Source organism: Herpailurus yagouaroundi, unplaced genomic scaffold, assembly GCF_014898765.1.
Source record: "Herpailurus yagouaroundi ecotype Mexico unplaced genomic scaffold, PumYag 308, whole genome shotgun sequence".
NCBI classification, from domain to species: domain Eukaryota; kingdom Metazoa; phylum Chordata; class Mammalia; order Carnivora; family Felidae; genus Herpailurus; species Herpailurus yagouaroundi.
In genome coordinates this window covers 1,928,925-1,950,473 of record NW_024412525.1, presented here as the reverse complement: position 1 = coordinate 1,950,473, position 21,549 = coordinate 1,928,925, and the positions used below count along the sequence as shown (strand labels likewise).

General features: G+C 55.8%; 1 protein-coding gene across 2 annotated transcripts; it reads right to left on the bottom strand.

The window, feature by feature from the left end:
* Nucleotides 1-692: 692 nt before the first annotated feature.
* On the bottom strand, nt 693-21,549 carry INAVA (innate immunity activator). Of its 2 annotated transcripts, none has more exons than XM_040462093.1 (10): nt 21,307-21,549; nt 14,911-15,059; nt 14,028-14,152; nt 13,400-13,516; nt 12,440-12,662; nt 7,913-7,966; nt 6,869-7,079; nt 6,471-6,644; nt 3,951-4,608; nt 693-2,627 (listed from the first exon to the last, which is right to left on the bottom strand). In XM_040462093.1, the coding sequence occupies exons 1-10, from the start codon at nt 21,507-21,509 to the stop codon at nt 2,535-2,537; spliced, it is 2,007 nt and encodes a 668-aa protein (XP_040318027.1). In that variant the 5' UTR covers nt 21,510-21,549; the 3' UTR covers nt 693-2,534. The 2 variants fall into 2 exon arrangements, with proteins under 2 accessions (XP_040318027.1, XP_040318028.1); XM_040462094.1 differs by lacking the exon at nt 21,307-21,549 and adding an exon at nt 18,016-18,288.

The following is a 21,549-nucleotide window of genomic DNA, read 5'->3' as shown; positions in this document are numbered from 1 at the left end:
GGGACCCCTTTACCTGACACACCGGGCACCTCAGATCCAGGGCACGCGCTTCTCCCGGGCATCGTGGCTCCAGGGGGCGCTGTGCCCCGGGTCCTATAGCGGCCCCTGCAGGGCCGGCAGGGAAGTGGGCTGAATTGGAGCTTTCCTCCCCCTCCCCTCCCCCTCCCCGCGCAGGTCCCCAGGTGGGAGGGGCTGTGGGCAACCCTGCCCAGAAGTGGGGGAGGAGACCTTGTGGAAAGCGCCTCCCCCCACCATCCCAAGGAAACTCCTGCGTTGTAGAGCTTTGGAGAAGCTCCTATTTCTCATGGAAACCTCCACTCTGGGCAGGCCAGAGCTCCTAGAACCGCTTCAAGGAACGGGAGACTCAGCCCCACTCATCGCCATCCACTGCCTAGCCTGGCCTGGGGGAAGCCTTCAGACTTCCTGGAGCGGAAGTCCCTGCCGTTGAGAAAGTGGCTCCCAGAGCCCATCTCCTCTGGCCCTGGGGACCTAAGGAGCTCTGGCAGGAACTGTTCCTCATTCCATCCTGCCAGGGAGCAGAGAACCTCTACCACCCCGGCCATCCCCCTGCTTCCCAGGGACCAGGCCAGACCCGCTGGAGACCAGGCGACTCTGCCTCCCTGGGCAGGCATCTTGAGGGCTGGGCAAAACCTCTGCTCAGAAAACTTGGCACAAAAGAACGCTTCATCAGCTCAGGCCAATCACAAAGAACAGACTTTATTGACATATTTGGCACTAAAACCCACACAGTTCCAGCCCCGCAGCCAAGTATGCAGCCACTTCGCAACTGCGCTAGGCATTACACAGGACCAATAAGTTAACATAAAGGACCCTCATGTGGGGGGGGGGGGGGGGGGGGGGGTGCTGGGCTGTCTCCTGGCTCAGCCTAGGAGCTCTGGGCTCCCAGGAGGACACGGGGAGGGGAGATAGCTTTACACCAGGGACAGGCGCTCAGAGATAAAATGGAAGCGAACAGCATCCGAACTAGGACATTCTAACATAATGGGGCCAGAGTCCACCCAAAAAGGAGGGAGCTGCAGGATGTGGTAAGAGGGCAGTGACAGAAATGCGGGTGCTTCCCCTCAGGCTCTCCTCTCCTCCCCCAGATTCCTGACGGGCCACCTAAGTTCCTCCCTCGGCACCCTTGTGCAGTTGGCTACACTGCCTTCTGTCCAGTGGGGAGAACTGTGTTTCTTTGGGGTCAGGCATCAAAGTGATTGGGAGTTTAAGCTGTATTTGTAGTTTCTGTCCAAGTCCAGGCCACTCAGAGGGGAAAGGGGTCTGCATGGGCGGAATCAGAACTCCGTTCTTCCTAACACCACCAAGCTTCAACTCTGTGCTTTCTCCTTGAGGCAGGAGATCTGAGTATGTGACCAGGCAGCAAAAAGGCCCTGGGACGAGAACCCAGAGACTATCGGATGGTCTTAGCACAGGAAGTGTCCAGGCCTGCTCAAGTCTTAGCAGATGGGATGATTAATGAACGCCCTTAAGAGTGAGTATTCCCATATTTGTAAAAATAAGGACTTGCCCTCTTTCAAGGAAATCCAGTCTCAAAAGCAGCAGCACAGCTGGGTGAGGGGTAAAAAGGGCAGGGACCCCTACCCCCTCCCAGGAGAACATGCCACAACAGTGGTGCCTCTCCAAAGATATCTGGAAGGTTTTCGTTTTTAGGACGATAATGAAAAGATGGCAGAGAAATGGGTGGGGTTGCAAGCTCTCACGATGCCCAGAGACGGTGGTCAAAGCATGGGCTGCTCTCCACCAAACACCACCACGGGCCAGCCCCCAGCCCGGGCCTCCTAATGCTACAGTCCGGTGAAGCCTCAAACGTAAGGCTCAGAGGTCTGGGTGGATGTGGGAGCCCACACGGCACAGAGAGCATATGGTGAGTGACTGGGGGCCCTCCAGAGGGGGTTATGGGGTGAGGAAAATAGGGCCCAGGGAGACAATACTCCACCAGGATGTGTGGTCTTTAACCTACCACTTCGTGTGTGCATCACAGAGCACATTATAAAGGGGGAAGAAGATTCTCCCCCTGTCAGGCACCCCTACAGTACCCAGAGAGCTGGGAAATGGGGGTGGTGAGGCGCACTAGTGTGCCTCCAGCTGCAGTGAGACAGGAGCTGTTCTCCAGGGACGTGCTCTGAGCCAGAGAATAGTCTGTGAGGAATCCCGACGTGGCCCTCTCTGCTCCACGTGTCCCCTGCCACTTGTCTTGCAGAAGGAGACAAATGCTGTCAGTCAGACAGGCAATGCCTCAAGTCCAGTAGACCAAGCTCTGGGGAATAAAGCATCATCATATTATTGGGATCTTGAGGACAAATCACAATATAAATCCTAAGGCCAGGGTTTCTGAACAAAAGACATTAAAAAAAAAAAAAAGGCTCAGCTCCAGGTCATCGACCCGCGATGGGGTAAAGGAGCCGAAGAAGGCACTCGAGGCAGGGAGGTCTCGGCTCCAGCCCTGCTGTGGAACAGTCTTTTCCGGCAGCCAGGTTGAGGCATTCAGGGCACACGGTGACACCCGGCCTTGGTTACACCTGGCTGATGATCTCGCCATTCTCAGGCACAAAGACTTGCACAGGGGCCCCTTCGGGCGATCTCCGGGGCACATACACTGTGGTCACCTGCCGGGGTCAGGAAGAAAGGAGAGATCTGTAAGCAAACCAGGTAGAAATGTCAAACAGCAAACACAGGTACACCATCCCTTTGCCTTAAGGACACTGACTGGCAGCTACAGGGGCCCAGGCACTCAGCCCCTGCCTTTCCAGGAGGTTCTATGTCCCCCAGTGATCACCCTTTATCCATTTTCCACTCCACTTTCTTTGGGGTGTGCCAGGCGCCCTGCCCTCCTCCTCCCCGAATTTCCTGGGCTCACTTCTTGTCACCCTCCCTGTCTGGCAGGTTGGGATAGGCTGGGCCTGAGCTGAGGACAGGTCCAAGCTGGCAGGAAGGGAAAAGAAAAAGCACGTCAGCTGGAGGGTGCGGCCTGGGACCCAGGCCAGGCCGCTGCCAGGCCAGGATGCCAGCTGCAGCCCAGAGACCTGGTGGGTGGGGGAGGGATGTGCAGCTGGGCCTGGTAGGGATCTTGGGTCTCAAAGAAGCAGCCTGTTGGTAACTTCTGGAGGCTGCAGAGCCCTCCATGCCAGGGAGAAAGAAGATAAGATGCATGTGTGTTATCCCTACTTCCAGAATGAAGAAACTGGGTCACTGAAACCAGAGTGGGCAGCCTTACCTCATGTCTACCTTACCAATCTGGTCCTTGGCGGATAAGAATACCGCTTACTTATACTTACTCTACACTGTTCTGATCATTTTACACATAATAACTCATTTAGAGTTCATGGCCCTCTGAGATAGTTGTCCAATCATTAATATCCCTTCCAGGGAGCAGGGCTGAGATTTGAAACCCCCCCTGTAGCCTGGCTTGAGAGGCTGAAAAGCCTGTGCACTTAACCATTAGCCACCCTGCTTCTCAGCCCTGCAGCCAGGAGGGCCGCCGGAGGGAAGGTGGACCCACAGGCAATCACAGGTCCCGGCTTCTGCAAACACGTGTCCAGACTCTCCCTTTGTCCTGGGCCTTCACATCAGGAAACTTGGGGGTTAATTCGGATTGGACTTCTGCTTCTGAATACAGTCTTATCTGCTTTGCGGATCATCTGTGGAGCCCGTAAGGAAAAGAGCCCCGCTCTCTTCCAGGATTACCTCCACCAGTGTACGTGGGTGAGCGCTCTTGAGCTAGAGGCAAAATGGGGGGGGGGGGGGGGGGGGGGGGGGAGGTGTCACGAGTGCCTTCCAAAGCCAAGAGGAAAGGTTCTGTGGCTTGTCCTTCCCAGCTGGGGACGGCGCGGCCACCAGCCTAGTGGCATCAAACCTCTCTACTCTGGGGCCCGCTAGAATCGCAGCCCGCCCCCAGCTGGAAGGCCCCGTGACCCCGGGGCCGCCCGTACCTGTGTCCGGGGAGCCGGGGATCGCGCGAAGCCCTCTCTCCCGGGGGGCAGGCTCCGGACGCGGAAAGCCCCCTGGCGGTCCAGCGAGTGCGGGCGGCCGCTCCGGAGGCGCGCGCGCTCGTGCCACGACTTGAGCTCCTCGGACACGGCCGCCTTGCTGAGCGCGCGGCCCGCGGGGCTGTCCTTCAGGGAGGGCGTCCGCACCAGGCGGCCGCGGGAGGCCACCAGCCGCTGCCAGCGCAGCGCGGCCGCGTCCTCCTCGTAGGCGGGGCCCAGGGCGGCGCGGCCCAGCTCCCACTCGCCGGGCGGCGGCAGGTGGCTCTCGGCCACCAGCACGTAGCGCCCGGGCGGCGGCAGCAGCTTGGGGTAGTGCGCGCCGGCCGGGACCCAGGCCCCGCGGGGACGGGGCGGCTCGGGCGGGGACAGGGGCCGCAGGAAGGAGATGTCGGGGCTGCTGCTGCCCGGCGACGTGGGGTGCGAGATGCTGGAGACGTCGGAGCCGCTGTCCTCCGAGCAGGAGTGGTAGGCGGGGTGGGGCAGCGGGGGCTTGGTCGGGGGGAAGCAGGAGTCGGGCACCGTCACCGTGTAGTGAGTGGGGCGGCGGCGGGGGAAGGCGCTGCGGCCTCGGCCCTCGGGACCCGCCCGGAAGGAATCCATCCTGAGGGGGGAAGGGGAGACACACTGAGCCGGGGAGGCCGAATCTAGGCCTTTGGGCCTGGGGGGGGGGGGGGGGGGGGGGGGGATAAACAGGTGAGGCAGACGCTCTACAAACCTCCCCCGCCCCCCTCCAGGAAGCATCCAGACACCCTCCAGGCCTGGTGTGCCATTCAACGTATCCCTCCTGCTGCATTCACACTTCTGTGCTTTGTGCAAAGCGTGCCACGGCCACGTGGGCTATTTTCAGCTGCTTTAGGGACCCTGTGTTCAGCCACATGACACCCACAGAATCCGTGGTCAGGTATCTAAGCTGGACCTGTAAAGCTGTCATGTGGTAGAGACCGTGTGAAGGAAGTAGATGGCCATGCACAAGGCAAGGAGAAGCCTTAGAAGAAACCAACCCCACCCTGATCTTGAACTTCCAGCCTCCCGAACGGTGAGACCATAAATCCCTGTCATTAAGCCACCCACTCTGTGGCATGTTGTTCTGGCGGCGCCACCAAACTACCATAGGGGGACTGCACGCAGGTCGACCCTCCACAAGGGGGCAGCCCAAGACCCGCAGGGGCTGAAATCCAGCCCCTTTTCCCAGTTTGCACAAAGGCACTGTTTGTAAAATAGCCCTGGGAGTATGTAAAATATAAAATTCATGGCCTGACTTGAGAGCAGTTGTCCCAGGCTGCACCCAGTCCAGTGCTGCCTGATGAGTGAATTTAAACTGACAGAAGAGCCCAGCAGTGGTGCCCAGGGCTTTCCGTGGGGTGTAGCTAACAGTGCCTTTCATAACGCTGTCACTGAAACTATCACCAAGAATACTGATAAAGCAATTGGAAAATAACATACAACTGACTCTCATTATTTGCAGATTCTGTATTTGCAAATCCCCCCCATAGTCAAAATGCATTTGTAGCCTCAAAGTCAACACCCACAAATACTTTTGCGGTCATTTGTGGATGCACACACAGAATGGTGAAGACTTTGACATGCCCAATAGGCACATTCCCAGCCGAGACCAAACAAGGCAACGCTCTGACTCCTTGTTTCGGCTTTCATACCATAAATGAGTATTCTTGCCACAATCTATTTAGTGTCACGCGTTTTATATTCTTGTACTTTTTCTTGGTGGCTTCACTGTTTAGAATGGCCCTAAGCATAGTGCTGAAGTGCTGTCTGGTGTTCCTAAGGGCAGGAAGGCTATGTATGAAGGTGCCTTCAGTAGAATATACATAGGAGATGAGTTTTATTCGGGCATGAGTGACAGTGCCATTGGCCAGTTCAATGTTAATGGGTCAACAGCATATATTAAATAAGGTGTCTTTCAACAGAAACACACATAAAACAAGGTTATGGACTGATCGATTGACAAAAATGTTGTGACCAGAAGCTCTCGAGAGCCTCACCCTGTGCTTTCCCTAGGAGCAATGGTTCAGTATTGCTACTTTACTGTCTGCGGTGACTTTATAGGACGTCAGACTCCCACAAATAATGAGAATCGACTGCACATCAATTGAGAGAGTGAATCATCCACTGTCAGCGACCAGTAATACAACAATCTTAAACAGTTGCAAAAGTATCTACCAAGGCACATAGTCTCGTGCCATAGGAGAATATAGGTTGGGGGGGGGGGGGACTTGAATTGGGTTGTGCAGAAAATAGCTTGCTTCACAAGTGACTTGCCTCTGGTTTTGCTGATTGTGGCAAAGCCTCTATTGAGAGGTGCCCCAAGAAGGGATGGAGAAGCCACAGCACTAGCCATGTGTCACCCAGTCCCACCTGTATCCTGGAAGCCACCACCCTCCAAATGTAAGCTCTCAATAGTGGGTCTCGCCTCCCCCTGCATCTCTGGGATGACCTGTCTCTTACCTCAGAGACTGCGCCTGGCCCCTCCTCCCCTGCATCTCAGGGGTGGCTGGGGCACTGGTGCGGCCCTGCCGCTGGCCAGGAACGCTGCGGATGGGAACCACATGGTAGGAGGCAGGCTCCAGCAGCCATAGGCTGGAGGCACCGGGCCCGTCCTGTGGCGTGGTGGCTGGGCTGCTGCAAAAGAATTAGGGACAGGTCAGTGGCAAGAATGCCTCCATTCAGGGCCTCAAGCTGTGCAGAGGAAGGGGGCACAGTGGAAGGGGGCCCCAAAACTCACATCTCTCACCATCACACAGTTAAGGAGAGGGGCAGTCTCCCACGCCTTGCCCTGCCTGTACCCCCCTGGCCAAGCACAGCTCCCACCCACTTCCAGCCCTCCCCTTCCTCCCCGTCCTGACCTGGACTCGCTGTTGGGTTCAGAAGATTTTCTGGGCTTCTCATAGGGGTGGTCCAGGCTGGTCTCCTTCCAGGGACTGTTCTGGATGGGGGCCCGCTCCAGGCCCCCAGTCTCAGGTCCTGCTGGCTTCAGCCCCTCCAGGCTCTGGGGTGGGAGAGGCCGGGAAGGTGGAGCTGGGGACTCTGGGGGAGGTTTTGGCACTTGGGATTCCTCTGCGGAGAGTGAAAAGAAACCTGGTGAAGGCAGTAGCTAGGAAATCGGCCCAACAAGAACCTCCGTGGCCCACGCCTTGCTCTCCCTCCCACCGCTGCTTATCTGGCTGTTCCAGGCTGTGGCTCCAGGCCCAGATGCTCAAAAATGTTTTGTTCTCCTTTGGGACTTCCTCACCCATAGCTCTATTTTACACCTGCCTCCTTCAAGAAACCTCCCCAGATTGACTGCCTTTAGTTCACATCATTCCACCTTCTAACCTTTGCTCCTAGTATTATATCTGCAGCTACCTTTCCGCTTACCTAATTTTCTTGTTCATGCTGTGCCCAGGTGCACTATTTCCTTATTGACCTGGACACTCCCCTACATAGGACTGCGCTACCCTCTTGGTCCACCTTGACCCCCAGCATCCTTAAGGTTTATAAACAGGGTTCTTAATCGATGGACAGTGTTTCCTTCCCCAGTGCCATCCTCTATTCAAAGAGGGCAAGGATTGTGGCCAGATGGCTCTTAGGGTCCCAGGGCAAAGGCAGGGACCCCAGAGCCCATAGACTCTGCTAGAATTCACCTTTTCCTTCCCTGTCAAAATGATTGAACTTCTAGAATGGCAAAGGGTCAGCACATCCCCACCCTCAAATGAACGTGTGCAAGGGCACATAGAAATTAGCATCAAGTAGGAGCAGAGACCTGGAGCCCAGCCCGGCACTCCTGCCTTCACTAGTTCAGTAAATCTCCACTCCCCATTTGAAGTCCTTAGCAGTGAAGTCTGCCAAAGCCCCACTGTCTTCTGTTATGAGCCCAATCCTGACAATAGGCCCTAAACTACCCCTCTCACCTTCCTCCAGGAGCAGCCCATCTGATAGAGAGCTGTCATCTGAGGCGCTGAGCTCTGGAAAAGTCAAAGAGGAGAGAAAGAGGTGAGGAAATCAACTCCTAGATCTGGCTTATCCGGCAGTATTGACCCCACCCCCTTCCCGATAGCATCCCGTATCAGGAAATACCAACTGTGTACTAAATACTATGTTAGATATGAATTTACTACTCGGAAGTGGAAAAAAAAATCAGAAGCTAGGAGGACTCGGGAAGCCTGATTTCAATCCTAGCTCTTCTATTAGCTACACAACCTTGAATAAGCCATTTCAATGCTCTAGGCCTCAGTCTCCCTGTCTGTAAGGAAAAAAAAAAAAAAAAAAAAAAAAAGCCAGGGCTTTTTCTGACAGGGTTTCTCAGCAGTGGAAGGGAAAGGCGAAGTGTCATTCTGGAAGGCCTTTGGGATGGAAATAATTTGCCTAACGTTTCTATAGTCTTCTGAGATCATGAATACAACTCAACTCAAAGACCCCAAATCTGAGAAGCCCTGCATTACCAGTACCAAGGGCAGCGCAAAGTGGCAGTTTGAGTTGTGGAGTTGTGGGATCAATTCACAGCGATCTGATTCTTCAATTGGTGATATGGCAAGTCACTTGCATGAAATGGGAGTGTGACATTTCTGCATGGCACAACAGCAGCTGTGACCCAGGAAATCAGAGGGAACTTACATTTGCCATTGCCCTTGAACAAACTGAAACATTTAGACCCTGAGAATACTCTACTGACCTGGATGGAATTCACAAAGTATTTTCAACTATGTTTGATAACAATGATGAGGGGAAATGAACAATAGCCAATACTTCTGTTGTACCAGTCAGTAGTTTTCTAAGTACTTTATGTATATTAATTTATGTCATCATAACCACCGTGTAAGGTAAACACTATTATCATCATGTAACAGCTAAGAAAACCAAAGCTTGCAGGAACTGAGTAACATGGCTTAGGCCAATCCACCAAAAGGTGATTGAGTCAGAATTCATACCCAGACAGTCTGACCAGAGTCTGGCTTGTCACCGCTACCTACCATTTATGGGTTCTCCTATTAGCTAGCATCTAATGCACAAGTCATTATCTAGAAAGTTCTAAGACAGTTAAACAATTCCAGTCATCTTAAAATCCTTTGTACCACGACTGGTAAACTATGGGCCCTTGGGCCGAATACAGTTAACTCACTGTTTTTATAAATAAAGTTTTATCGAAACACAGCTACAGATTTATTTACATAAGGTCTGGCTGCTTTTGCACCACAATGGCAGAGTTGAGTAGTTGCGACAGAGACCTTATAGCCCATGAGGCCTAAAATATTTACTGAGCCTCTATAGAAGTTTGTCAACCTTTGCTCCACAACTTAAATGAATTAAAAAACTCTACCCAGAGTAGTTCTTAAACCATGTAGGGCATACTGCCCAAGGAGCTGGGCGACTCCCAAGTAGCCAGCTAGGCCATGCTGTGCTTGGCTCGTACTAGCCTTTGCTTTGGGGTTCAAGTGAGGCTACACCCTTTTACTGAATTCTGGTTCTCTGCCTCTGATCTTTTACAAAACCTCGGAGAATAAAGAGTATTCTTTTTTACAGATCTGTCAAGTTGAAGAATTTGTGGGACTGTTACTATCATGGTCCTGTGATGCAGCTGGGGTTAGTGTCATGTGTTTTGGTTTGACTCTATGATCTGGGAAGAAAGACATCATCTCCCATCATCCCTAATCTTCATAAAAACAAGCATGTCAGAGACTCATTGGCCAAACAAATGCAATGCAAAGAGGGTGATCTGGAGACCCGCTGCTTTTGTGGAGTTAAGACATGGAGGGAGCACATCTATCTGCCAGCCAAACACAGCCGTTCCCGAGGGCCGCTCACTGTCTCAGCCACACTGCCCCAACCCAGCCCCGGATCAACCTCACCCTGCCCTCAGTCCAGCACTGGCAGCTGGACCCCCCAGGTGAGGAGGGAACTACAGAGGTCACACCCACCAACTCTGCACATTCTCAAAGGCCGCACTGTTCAACGGGTCGCCACTAGCTGCATGGGGGTTATGTTAATTTAAATGAAATAAAATTAAAAATTCAGTTCCTCGGTCAAACCAGGCACATTTCATATGCTCTAGCGGCTACTATAGACAGCACAGATATGGAACATTTCCATCACCGCAGAAATTCCAATAGATAGCATTGCTAAAGGAAGGTATTGTCAGTCCACAAACGCATTCCGAGCACCTACTAAAATTAGAGGTGTGTGTCATGGGGGCGTGGGGGGATTTCTCATCAAATTCACTGTGGTGAATTAGTTTAACACCTGACTGCTCCCTGCCACCTGCAAGGTACTAGCTAATTACCCCCACTTGGCATAATTAGTAATTATCCTAAATTGAATAAGCCTTGTGTGGAGACCAAGGGGGCAGGGTGGCTTTTCCTTTCCTTTTTTTTTTTTTTTTTTTGTTTGCTTTTTTTTTCCTTTTTAATTCAAAACACCTCTCAGCTACTAACTAATTATTAATCCCTTTCTACTTCCTCCTTCTGGGGAAAGCACAGCTGGGCAGAGGAGCCAGAGAAGGAATCACTGGTCTAGAGCTGCTTCCTCCTGCGCTCCCAAGGCAGGACATTAGAACCCAGGACCTCAGGCCCACTGGCAAGACAGGGTTTGAAGGTGGAGGGTGCAGCGTCTTTTTCTCTGATCTGGAGGGTGAAAGGCGGCCGCTACCCCAGGTTTCTTCTCTACAGCTGAGTGCACCGAGGTTTCAGAACCGCCTGTCTCCCATGAAGGTTAACCAAAGCCCCAGGCACGTCCTGACCCGCTCATACCCCCAACGAGAAGCATCACTGGTCACAATGGCAGCAGCAGTGTGATATCCCCTCACACCCTCTGCCACCCCAACATCTGCAGGCTGCTGAGCAGTACGGGGCTGGAGAAGACACAGGAGGGGCTGAGGCAAACTGGGACAGGGGCACTTCTCACTCCGCCGCCGGCTCCCTACCAGCACAGCGCAGGTAAGTCCCTCAGGGACTTCCACAAGCCAAGTCAGTGGCTGCCTTTCAAGGGGGGGGGGGGGGGCCCAAGTCCTGGGGATCCTGTCGGAGTGGAGGGAGGATGGAGAACTTCTTTTCCATCTGAGCCTGGGAGACCACGAGTATTATCTTGCAGCCAGGCCAGAGACAGTCGACCCAGAGAAGTCTGGCCATCTGAGCCTGGGTCAGGTGCACGGTCTCCTGGGTTTATTGGGTCAACTGTCACACGGAGGTACCTCCTCCCTCATTCTCTGCTTCTGCTGGAGGTGACCTGGGAGGTGTCTGGTCACACCCTTTCTCACCTACATCAGAGACAACGTGAGGCAGCGGGGACTCTGGAGACCTGTACTAGGAGCATCCCCTTGCCCACAGCATGGGCCACAGGGCACGGGGGGTTCTAAATACGAGCATCCCCAACCAGAAGAGGAGAGCAGCCTCTGTGAAAAGCCAACCCAAGGTGCAGGGGTAGGAGCCGGAGGGTGTGGGAGAAGTAGACAATTCCCCAAGCCCAGACCAAGGCCTTGGTCTCCAGTTCCAAGGATGGCCCCAGGCCACCCCTCCCTTCTTCACCCCAGGTCCCTCCCCTACAACTGGGCCCCATGAGAGGCCAGGGGTTGAGGCAAGCGACGGGCATGATGCCGTGAGAAGTAGAAGGTAGGGCTGCGAGTGGACTTGACAAGCTGGGTTTGCATCAGGAGAGGGCAAAGCCAACACAACTGAGGGCTCAGAACCACTTGTTGGAAGGTAACCCGGGCTGGGTGCACCGGTGTCCAATAATGGCAGGTCCTGGGCAGGGACGACTTTCTAGGTGCCCCACAGCCCCAGGTCTCTGGGCCACAGGGCTCAAGGGACTAGACTAGAGGCACAGTAAGAGCAAAGAGCAGAAGTGGAGGGATTCCGCTTCACCAGGGTGGTTCTAGATGCTTAAGGGATGGTGGGGTGTGGCACTGGTGGTGCTGGATTTCAACCTAAACATCCCACGAGTAGCCCTGGGTCCCTGAGCAGCGTCGCTCAGGCCGGGGGACAGTACGTCAGCTCAGAGCCTCAGGCTCACGTCAGCCTCACGCTTCCTGACCATATAAGCCAGCCGCTGGGGTCTGGAGGGCAGGAGGGTGGACCTGGCTACCGCAGCTGCATAGACCCTGGGAAGAAGCTCGAAGTCAGCCTGGGGAGCACCTTTCTGCCTAGAAGGCCTTCTTGAGGGCAGTGGGTTTTGAGGCGGACGTGGAAGGAATGGGACGCTTCCTAAGGAGATTGGGGGAGAGGGCCTCACGGGATGGAGAAGCCCTGGGCCACAGCTTGTTGGGGTTGCAGAGGGTCAGGATGGGGTAGAGGTGAACCGAGGAAGCAGGTTTCCCAGCTAAAGCCAATCTGGACTATTAAACACAGTGCTGGGCACGAAGGCGAATGCAGTGGCCCCGGGGCCATGCCACCTAAGCTCACACGAGGCCCGCGTGGCCCGGGACGGGACTCTCAGGGCGACCGGCTCACCTCGGCCCAGGGGCAGGGCAGCGGCAGGAGGGGGCCCGCTGGTGCGCCGCTGCTCGCCCAGGCAGCGCTCCAGCTCCCTCAGCTTCTTCTCCTCCTGCAGCATGGCATGCTTCCGCTGCCGGCGGGCCTGCCTGCTGAGGTTCCCCTCCCGGCACAGGCGGCGGGCTGCTTCGGCAATCTGCAGCTGCAGGGCTAGCTCCCGCTCCAGGCCGCTCAGGGGGTCCTGAGGAGTGGGAGAGGCAGGGGGCTCAGTGGCCGTGGGGACCCAGGGAAGGGCCCCGATGGACCCCCAGCCCGGGAAGCAGACGGCAGCACGGGCGGCCCTGGGGCCCTGGGGCGGAAGGTGGAGCGGTGGGAGATGCCCCGAGAGCAAACCTGTGGGCCCGAAGAGCCGGCACGGGGACCCACCCGCCAACCTGCCCACTGAGCCGGGCAGAGCGGTCACCAACGTGGGCCACTCTCCCTCCTGACCCCAAGGGCCAGGCAGGCGAGCCCAGGGGACACTTGCCACCTTTCGCACCATGGGGAAGGGATCCCGGGGCCCGAGCCGCCCCCTCACCACCTGCCTTCCCCCGCTGAGAAAGAGGACAGCCCTAGGGGCCAGAATAACCTGTTTAAATGGGCCACTGCCTCCCTGGGCTGGTGGTTGAGCTCTTAACTGATCTTCTGCCTACTGGCCCAGACAAACCCAGGGTCCTCTCGTGAGTCCCCAGCTCTTGCACACCTTCCCCATGGCCACTGGGCTGCATGTGAGTGGGTACCCCTCATCGACACGGAGCCGAGCACCCTGACTGGGTGTGATGGCGGGGGGCGGGGGGTGGTGGAGATTGCCAAAAACCAGGAGAGGGCCCTGTGCCTCAGAAGCTGCCCCTCCAGACGGTGAGGCCTTGGCTCAGGGATCAACATTTGGTGGGGGGGTGGTGGGGGGGGGTTGAGAGACAGCCCCCTGAGGTGCCTCACCTCTCTGTGCAAGGCCCGCTCGTCCAGTTTATAAGCTGCTCCAATCCTGCGGCGGACCTTGGGGGCCTTTTCCCCTGGTTTGAGGGGATACTCGGCCGGCAAGACACCCGTCAGCTCCTGCAGTGGAAGCAACGTCAGCCAGGCCCCGCTCCAACTGCCCAGCCCTTGGCCAACCAAGCATAGCCGGTACCCCCTTTGCCTGTGCCCATCCTTCCCCAGAGGCCCCTGCCCACTCCCCACCCCATCCCGTCCCCCAGGCCTGTCTCACTGGCCTCTTCAGGGCACCCTCTGCATTCCCTCCTCTTTCCCTTCTACCTTCTGCTCACCCCCGCCAGAGATCTACTCTGGCCCTGGTTACATTCCCACAGGCACCTCTGTCAACTCCCTCTGTAGCCCCTCTGTCTTTCCCTCCCGTGTCTGGGGGCCCCACCTTGGCTACTTCCTTCGCTCAGGGCCGCTCAGGGCCCAGGTGAGGGACTCCAGGCACCACACCCCCATCTGATTTCCAGAACTCTCCCACAAACGGGGTTCCCTTCCCTCAGCCCAAACATCCCCAAATGTGGCTCTAGGGCTCCTCAGGTTAACCCCAAGTTATTGGGAGGAACCAGGGGCCGGCCGAGGCTCTCACCGCCTCCCTGAGGCAGAGTCTCTTCAGCTCCTCCAGGTGTGCCTCCAGCCGCTCTTCCAGGGCCCTCTGCTGCTTGCGCACCGCGTGGGTCAGCTCCTTCACCGGGGACACCGGGCTGTCAGGGCCTAGGGGGGCCACAGGGCACTGGCTCAGGGAAGCCGAGGTGGGTAAGCCCCTCTCAGACACTCGTTAACTATCCCAGGCCCACACGTGTACACACACACACACACACACACACACACACACACACACAGCCTCATGCCTGCCCACTGATCACAGATCTCAGGTGCTGCGGCCGGTGTCATAACCACAAACGCCTCATCTGCTGGCTGTCCGAGGTGGCAACATGACAGCTCAAAAGGAAGGGCCACCTCACCAGGCCATCTGCAGGGGGTGGGAGGGCTACCCGGTCAGGGCTCTGTTCTCACCCTTCCCACCCTCCACCCACACAATTTACTGCTGCCTCCTCCTCCTTCTCCTTTCTCCCTCTCCCTCTCTCTTTTTCTCTCTCTCATTCACACACATGCTTCTTTCTTCTCTTCTGTCAGGACCAGACCAGGCCCACAGACTCAGGCCAACCAAAGAGACAGGACCTTTCCATCAGCCAGATAAGATTTTTCTACTTCTTAGTAATCACTAGGGCCAGAGTTGCAGAGACCTGTTCCAGATAGGATCACACCTCCAGGCCAGACCATCCAGGAAAACTGCAGTCCCTCTCGTATTTAGCCCCCAGCAGAGGCCTCTCCCACCCCTCCTGCCCTCCCCCTACTCCAGTCTTCCAGCTTCTCAGCCTGGCCGGCCCTGGGGCCTGGGGCCTAGGGCCTGGGGCCTCAGAGAGGCAGGGCTAGGGGGCCCACGTGGCGGGATTCCCCAAACCACTCACCAGACTGCAGGATGATGCCACTGTCAGTGTCGCTGACCTCATCCTTACTCTCCATGGTGGATTTCTGGGAGGAGGGGGCACAGAGTAGGGAGGGGTGACACCGTTCCCAAGCTGAGCCAGGATGTGTCAGTGGCCTGCAGTTTCCCCAGCTTTTAAGAGAACAACAACAAAAAGATAGATGTGAAACCCCTTAGTTTCAAACAGAGCCTAAGGATCAGATATCTGAGGGCATGGGGAGTGGAAGTGAGGGCCATATTTCTGGAACAGTCTGGCCTGGGGGGGTTCTCAGCTCTGGGGGTGCTACCGAGAAGGCTCTGTGGGCCTCACCATCAAAGCTGCTCTCGGGGGCTCTCTGGGCCCACCCTAGCCCCCTGCCTCCTCCTTCTGAGAGGGGCCTCTCAGCCCAAGAGAGTCAACAGCAGTGGTGGCCACAGGGACCACTGAGACTGGGGACAAGGACAAGGACAAGGACAAGGAAAAGAGCAAGAAAGAGAATGAAAAGGAAAAAGATAAGAAAAAAATGGGTGGGAGGACAAAGCAAGGAGGAAAGGAAAGCAGGAAGGGGAAGATGTCTTCTTGGGGCACAGCCGTCGATCGCCATGGGGCTGTCCTCAGCCCGAGAACCCAGGAGGCATGAGACCCATCCCGCTGCCCCAGTGGGTGACAACACTTCAAAACTGGCTGGGCACTGGGTACCCACCCAAGCCTGTGCTCTCGGGTCCTCAAAGCCCAGGCTGCCCTGCCCTCTGGACCAGGGTATGCATCCAAAGGCAGGTGCCAGAGAGCTGTCCCAAAGTTCTGAAATAATTCCCAAGCCACTATGTCTAGGAGACCCTTCAAGGAGGAGTCAGCTGAGATCCCCTATCCCCCACAGCCAGAGGAGACCTGGCGTGTGTGTGTGTGTGTGTGTGTGTGTGTGTGTCAGGGTCACAGGGAGGGGGAGGGGCTGTGTGACTAGAGTGGAAGCCGCCCGGGGACAAGAAGTCCACCCACTCCTCTATCTCCCTGGAGCACTTGGGTGGCACAGGTACAGTCTCAGCGTGTGTCAGCCCAGCTAGGGGTACCAGTCTCCAGAACAACACCTGCTCCTCACCGAGCCCACATCCCTGGGTCAGGGTCTCAGCTGGCCGCGGCCTGGTAGCTGTTGGCTGGAGCAGGGGTAGGGAGGGGCGGGAGGAGCCCAGGCAGGCGGTCTGGAAGGAGAGCCCAGCCACCTCCTCACTGAGTCAGCCCATTGAGCAACAGTCCAAAAGTCCTCCTGAGTTTCTGTCTGGAGCTTATCCTGCCTCCCCACGGCACAGGGCCACGGGGTGGAGGAGGTGGGCTCCACCCCTCTGCCACCAGCCAACAGCAGAGGCAAGTCAGCCCTGGGAAAGCCGAGCACAACGCAAGGCCAGGAGAGGGAGAAGGGACTTCGCACAGCCAGGTCCCCAGTAGGACCTCTGCCTCTCGAGACTGGAAGAGCAGGACCGATGGAGCGCTTTTATAGACCTCCATAAATGGCACAGGCCAGCGAAGTACCGTGGGCAATAGCAATAAAAAGGTAGCCTTGATAATAATATGTACCTGCACTGTGAAATTGCATTTTTCCCAGAAAGTCCAGAGAATGGATGATAGGATGAAAGAAAGAAAGAAAGAAAGAAAGAAAGAAAGAAAGAAAGAAAGAAAGAAGGAAAGAAAGAAAGAGAAAAAAGAAATGTTTACGTAGGGCCTTTGTAAACATGCCAAAGAGACCAGCCCGTGTTCTAGAAACCCAGAACACGGTAATTAGTGTGAGAGTTACCTCTGCATGGCCCATCCCTCCCAAACCGTCATGCCCCCTGGAGATGAGAGCAGGACAGAGGGGCAGGCGGCTCACCCACCTCCCACCCGCCGCGGGCAGCCTCTGACCTTCCCCAGAAGCCAGGGCCCGGGCCCAGCCAGAACTAGGAAGCAAGGGTGTCTCAGCTAGCACGGTGAGCGTTCTGCTTTGCACAAAGGAGGAGGTAATGTGGGAGAGAAGCCATGAATTAGTCACACTTGCTAATTAATTATTAACCACGAAGGAGTTGCCTTGGCAAGTTACGATAACTCAGCCCCTGCTTTCCTCCTTGACTGGTGCGGTGTGTAGGGTTATGCGGACAGAGGGGTGGGTATGAGAGGAGAGCCCCCTTGGCACACCCCCTCTCCTCCAGTGTTCACCGCCAGGGTCAAGGGCACACGCTGCCAGGGTCTGATGCTGGGCACACTCTGGGCTAACTCACGGCTCCAAGCGAAGCAAAGAGCACAGGACCCAAAGTTGAGAGCTTCAAGTTGTAGTTCGGCTACTGCCTGTGTTGTCCTGAGAAAGTTACCTGGCCCGGCCAGCCTCCTTTCCTCGTGGACACAAAGACTAGACAGTGTCCAGGGAAGTCCCTGTCCAGCTCTCCGCTCAGAATCTGGACCTCTTGGACAATGCCGGGCTGAGCAGGAACCCCAAACAGCCATGTAGCAGTCGCCCTCATGTGCCCTGCCAAGGCAGCCCTCCTGGCCGTGGGGACCCTGCCCCGGGAGCCCAAGGGATAAGCTCAGCTCCCGCCTCCACCAGCCCCACAGGAGTCCCTTGAGCCTTAGATATTTAAGGCTTTACTTTCAGATAAAGGCAGTTCAGGGAACATGCCCAACCCCTTCCCAACGCAGGAATCTCTCCCTGCCCTCCAGACCCTCAGCTCTAAGCGGCAAGCCCCAGGGCTGGGTCCTTAGAAGCAGTCCACCTGACTCAACAATGTCCCCAGGAAAAGGCAGACAGGAAAGAAGAGGCATAGAGGAAGGAAGGGAAACACCAGTGCAGCGTCCCTCAGGCTGAGCCACTGAGGACCCTCCTCGATCACCCGTGTGCCCCCAAAACCAGGTCCTGGGCCTCTCACTTCTTCCTGTGGAGACGGAGGCCTGGGGACTACAGCAAAACTGTAGGAAACCTACAGCAAGGGGCTCCTCATCTGGGCCCACCAGCACCCCCCTATCATCCCATGCCCCAGACACAAGGTGGAGGAGGTGGTGACGAGGGCTACTACAGGGGCTCCCCCCACTCCCGGGCCGGCCTGCCCCCCAGCCCCAAAGACCTGTTCCACCCTGCCCTGCTCTCACCTGCTTCTGGGGTTTAGTCCAGGATTCCGGGAAACACCCCCATTCCCAGGTCAGGGGGCCGAGGGGTGTCGCATGTCGCCTCAGGGTGTCCCAGGCCACAGGCCAGTCTCCCTTGTGCTCTCCTCTGACCTGTCTCCAGCTCTCTACTTGCCGCTGCCGATGGCCGCCCCTCCCTCTGGTCCCGCCTGCTGGCCTGCCTGCCTTTCCTTGTAGGCTGCCTTTCCTCCTAGGCTGCCTGCCGGGCCAGGGGAACCAGGTTACTTGTTACGACTTGAGTCAGAGGGGAGGAGCAGGTGAGCAAGTCCTTCCCTGAACTAATCCTGCCGTGGCTGTTGCCAGCAGGCAGCTCCTGGGCCTCTACGCTTCCGGGGGTGGGGTGAGGAGGGAGAGAGGGGCTCCCCGTGGAGGAACCCCAGAAGAAGGCAACGGGGGGGTCATGTCTTCATGGCCTCAGGGGACTCCAATGCAAAAGTGGTGAATGGATAGGGTGCACAATTGCTCTCCTAACCCTTAGTCTCCCTAGCAAGGAGAGAGGTCAAGGCATTTGAGACCCCCAGGAGCAGGGTGAAAGGCCACCGTCCATGGGGAATACCAACAAGAAGTTGACAGAATGACAAGAATAGGTCATGACTCTTTCCATACACAGTCATGGAAAGCAAGGCCTGGGTTTTGTCTCTCCCAAATCAGGTTTAAGGAAATTTCAGGAAGGCAGTAACTATGGAAGTCCGTATGGGAAGGCTCTAGGGTCCCCAAGAAAGCAAGAGTGGTCTCTCTTTTCATCCTAGTCATTTCCTCCCAGGATCATCAAGGCCTATTTATTTCTTACATCCATCCCTCAACAGGGTCCACGGCGCACTAAGCTGAACCCCAGTCCTAGCCCCTACGCCACAGGAGAGCCACTGGACCCCAGGCTCTAAATCCACTCCCCAAACATGAGGGACCAGGGACCGAAACGGAACTTGTTTTCTACAGGAAACAAGCCTCCAGGTCTCCCACCCCACTGATCCTCAGACAAACCCAAAACTGTTTAGAATTCAGCCCACTTCATTGGGGGAAGCAAGGGATAAGGCTACCTGTGGCTCCACGTGGAAAACACACAGACGTGATACAGATTAAGGACTACACCCCTCAAGGCTTACATCGCACCACCTCCCTTTCTCCCACTCTGATGTTCCCACTGTGTCCCTTCACGCTGGGGTATCAGCACCTCAGTATCTCTCTGGATCGCTCCCCTCTCCCAGCCCCATCTCCAAACGCCCTGTGCTCCACCAAGTGTCCCCTGTAGAGCAGAGCTGTGTCACCGGACAGAGTTCCTGTCTGCCTCCTTCCCTTCACCTGCATCCCCCACAGTCCCTACACACATACCCAGCTCACCTTCACATCTTATACACACCCTCTTTCCAAACAATGCTAGCCCCAGAGTCCTCCAGGCTGACCACTGCCTCCTCTCCCCAGGCTGAGGCTACGGGGGGCCCCCCCAACCGGGGGCAGACCCCTCCTGTGATGTGGAGCCAGCTTTGGGTGTCCCAAAGAGCCTGCAGCCCTCCCCTCCCCCTACTGGCTTGTCACATTCTTCCAAAGAAGACAAACAGAGAGATTGACTCTGAGTGGAACTAGTCCCCTTCTTCCACCTTGCCCATCACCCAGCTCCAGGTGGGGGGTGTTGGAAATCTCTGGAACCAGCCCATGGCATGTTTTTAATGCACAAAAAAGAAATGAAGAGAATCACCAGGAGAACGAATTATATTAAAATACAGTTCTAAAAACAAACACATAGTAATATATAATGCTTCTTTATTAACGTTAAACGGGATGTGGCAGTGGATAGTTTCATAGAAGCGATGAATGTAAACGATGCTTCGAGACAGAACAACTGCGATGTGACCATAAACTATCTGTGAATTCTATCAACGGCAAAGCCACAGCTACTGCCAATGGTTTCTTGCCTTCGTGATTGAAGGCAATGTTAAGTTTTTGTTAAAGGTTGGTGTGAAATAAAGATATTTCTTCCCATCTAAGTTCACAAACCCTCTGAATTCTATCCACAGATGCTTTGGTGCCCGGGACCCAGTGAAGAACCCCACTATCAGGTAATCCCCCCTCTCTGAGTTCAGAGGAGAGAAATGCAGATAATCAACTCATCGCATTGATCCTCTGGAATTTTTGTAAACCCCCTGCTCCCTCAAACTCACATGCAGCATTTCCTGACCCAGCAGAACGTGAGGTCTGGAATGCAACTAGCCAACCAATTCTCCCAAGAACCCTAGATCCAATGGGTTGGATCTCACTGTCTGCCAGGCCACTCAACGCAAAATACCAAAAGGGAGGTGGGTAGTACCCCCAGGAGCTGGCTGGGGTTCAGTGCCCTGCTGCCCGCTGGCCTAAGGGATCAGGGTTCTCAGATCAGTGCCCTGCTCCAACCCCCAGAGCATCAACACCCAGAGCACAAGTTGGTGAGGACGTGGAGTGTCCTTGAATAAAGTCAGAGTACTTGGAATCTGATTGTTCAAAGGAGAAAAACTGCATCTCTTTAGGATTTTCACTTCCCAAGGAGAAGTGCTGCATCAGGAAACTTCCACACTCTGTGGCCATCCACTCCCACAGTTTCAAAAAGTCCCTTTGAGTTTCTTCTGATATACGAGATTGGAAGTTCTTGAAAGCAAGAGCCTCATCTACCATCTTCGCATTGCCTCCAGCACCCAGCAAAGAACAGTCTCAGGCACTCCTAAGATCCCATTTAATGAATTCACAGATCAATGGTCAGCCGCCGGAGCCAGCAGTGCAGAAAGAAGGGGAATAGCCCGGGACCCTCAAGGCGAAGGAGGGTGGAAGAGGGTCCCTTAACTGGTTTCTTTCTCCACTCTTCTCCGTCCCCACTGGGAAAGGTGTCCGCCTCCAGCAGGCGATGGTGGAGTGGGTTCTAGCCAGGAATGCGCCCTGAAATCAGACCTCTCGGCTTTCCTTAAAAAGCCCCTTTGTCCGGTCCACCCTGCTCCCCTCCCCCACCGCGCCCCTCCGCATCCAGGCGGCCCGAGACTTTGCTCCTTTTGTTTGGCTGCTTTCTGGCTTCCCGGAACCTGGCCAGGGGATCCACAGGCGTGGGGAAGGTCGAAGGAGAAGGGTTGAGGAGTCGGAAATGTGCACTTTGGGTAGGAACTTGAAATTCCCACCCCCTTTGTAAATCACTCCGTTCCTGGTAGGGCCAGCTCCGCTCAGGCCACGGACCACGGGTTCAGGAGCTGGAGCCCCCCAGTTCACCCGCGCTGCGTCCCCCTAAGTTTTCCCCCTTACCTGTCCCATGGAGCTCTGGCGCCGCCCGCCTGTCCCCGCGCCCCCCGTTCCTGCCTCGAAGCTTCAGGACCTGTTTGTCCAGGCCATCTTCTCTCTCCCCGACCCTCCTCCCGGCCTTCCCTCCCGGGAGGTATTTCATTTAACTTCGGCATTTGCAGCATCCCAAATGTTAAAGATCCCAAGACATCTGTCCCCTGGGGCATACCAAGGCCCAGAGGAAAGAGGGGAAAGACGCAAGAAAGG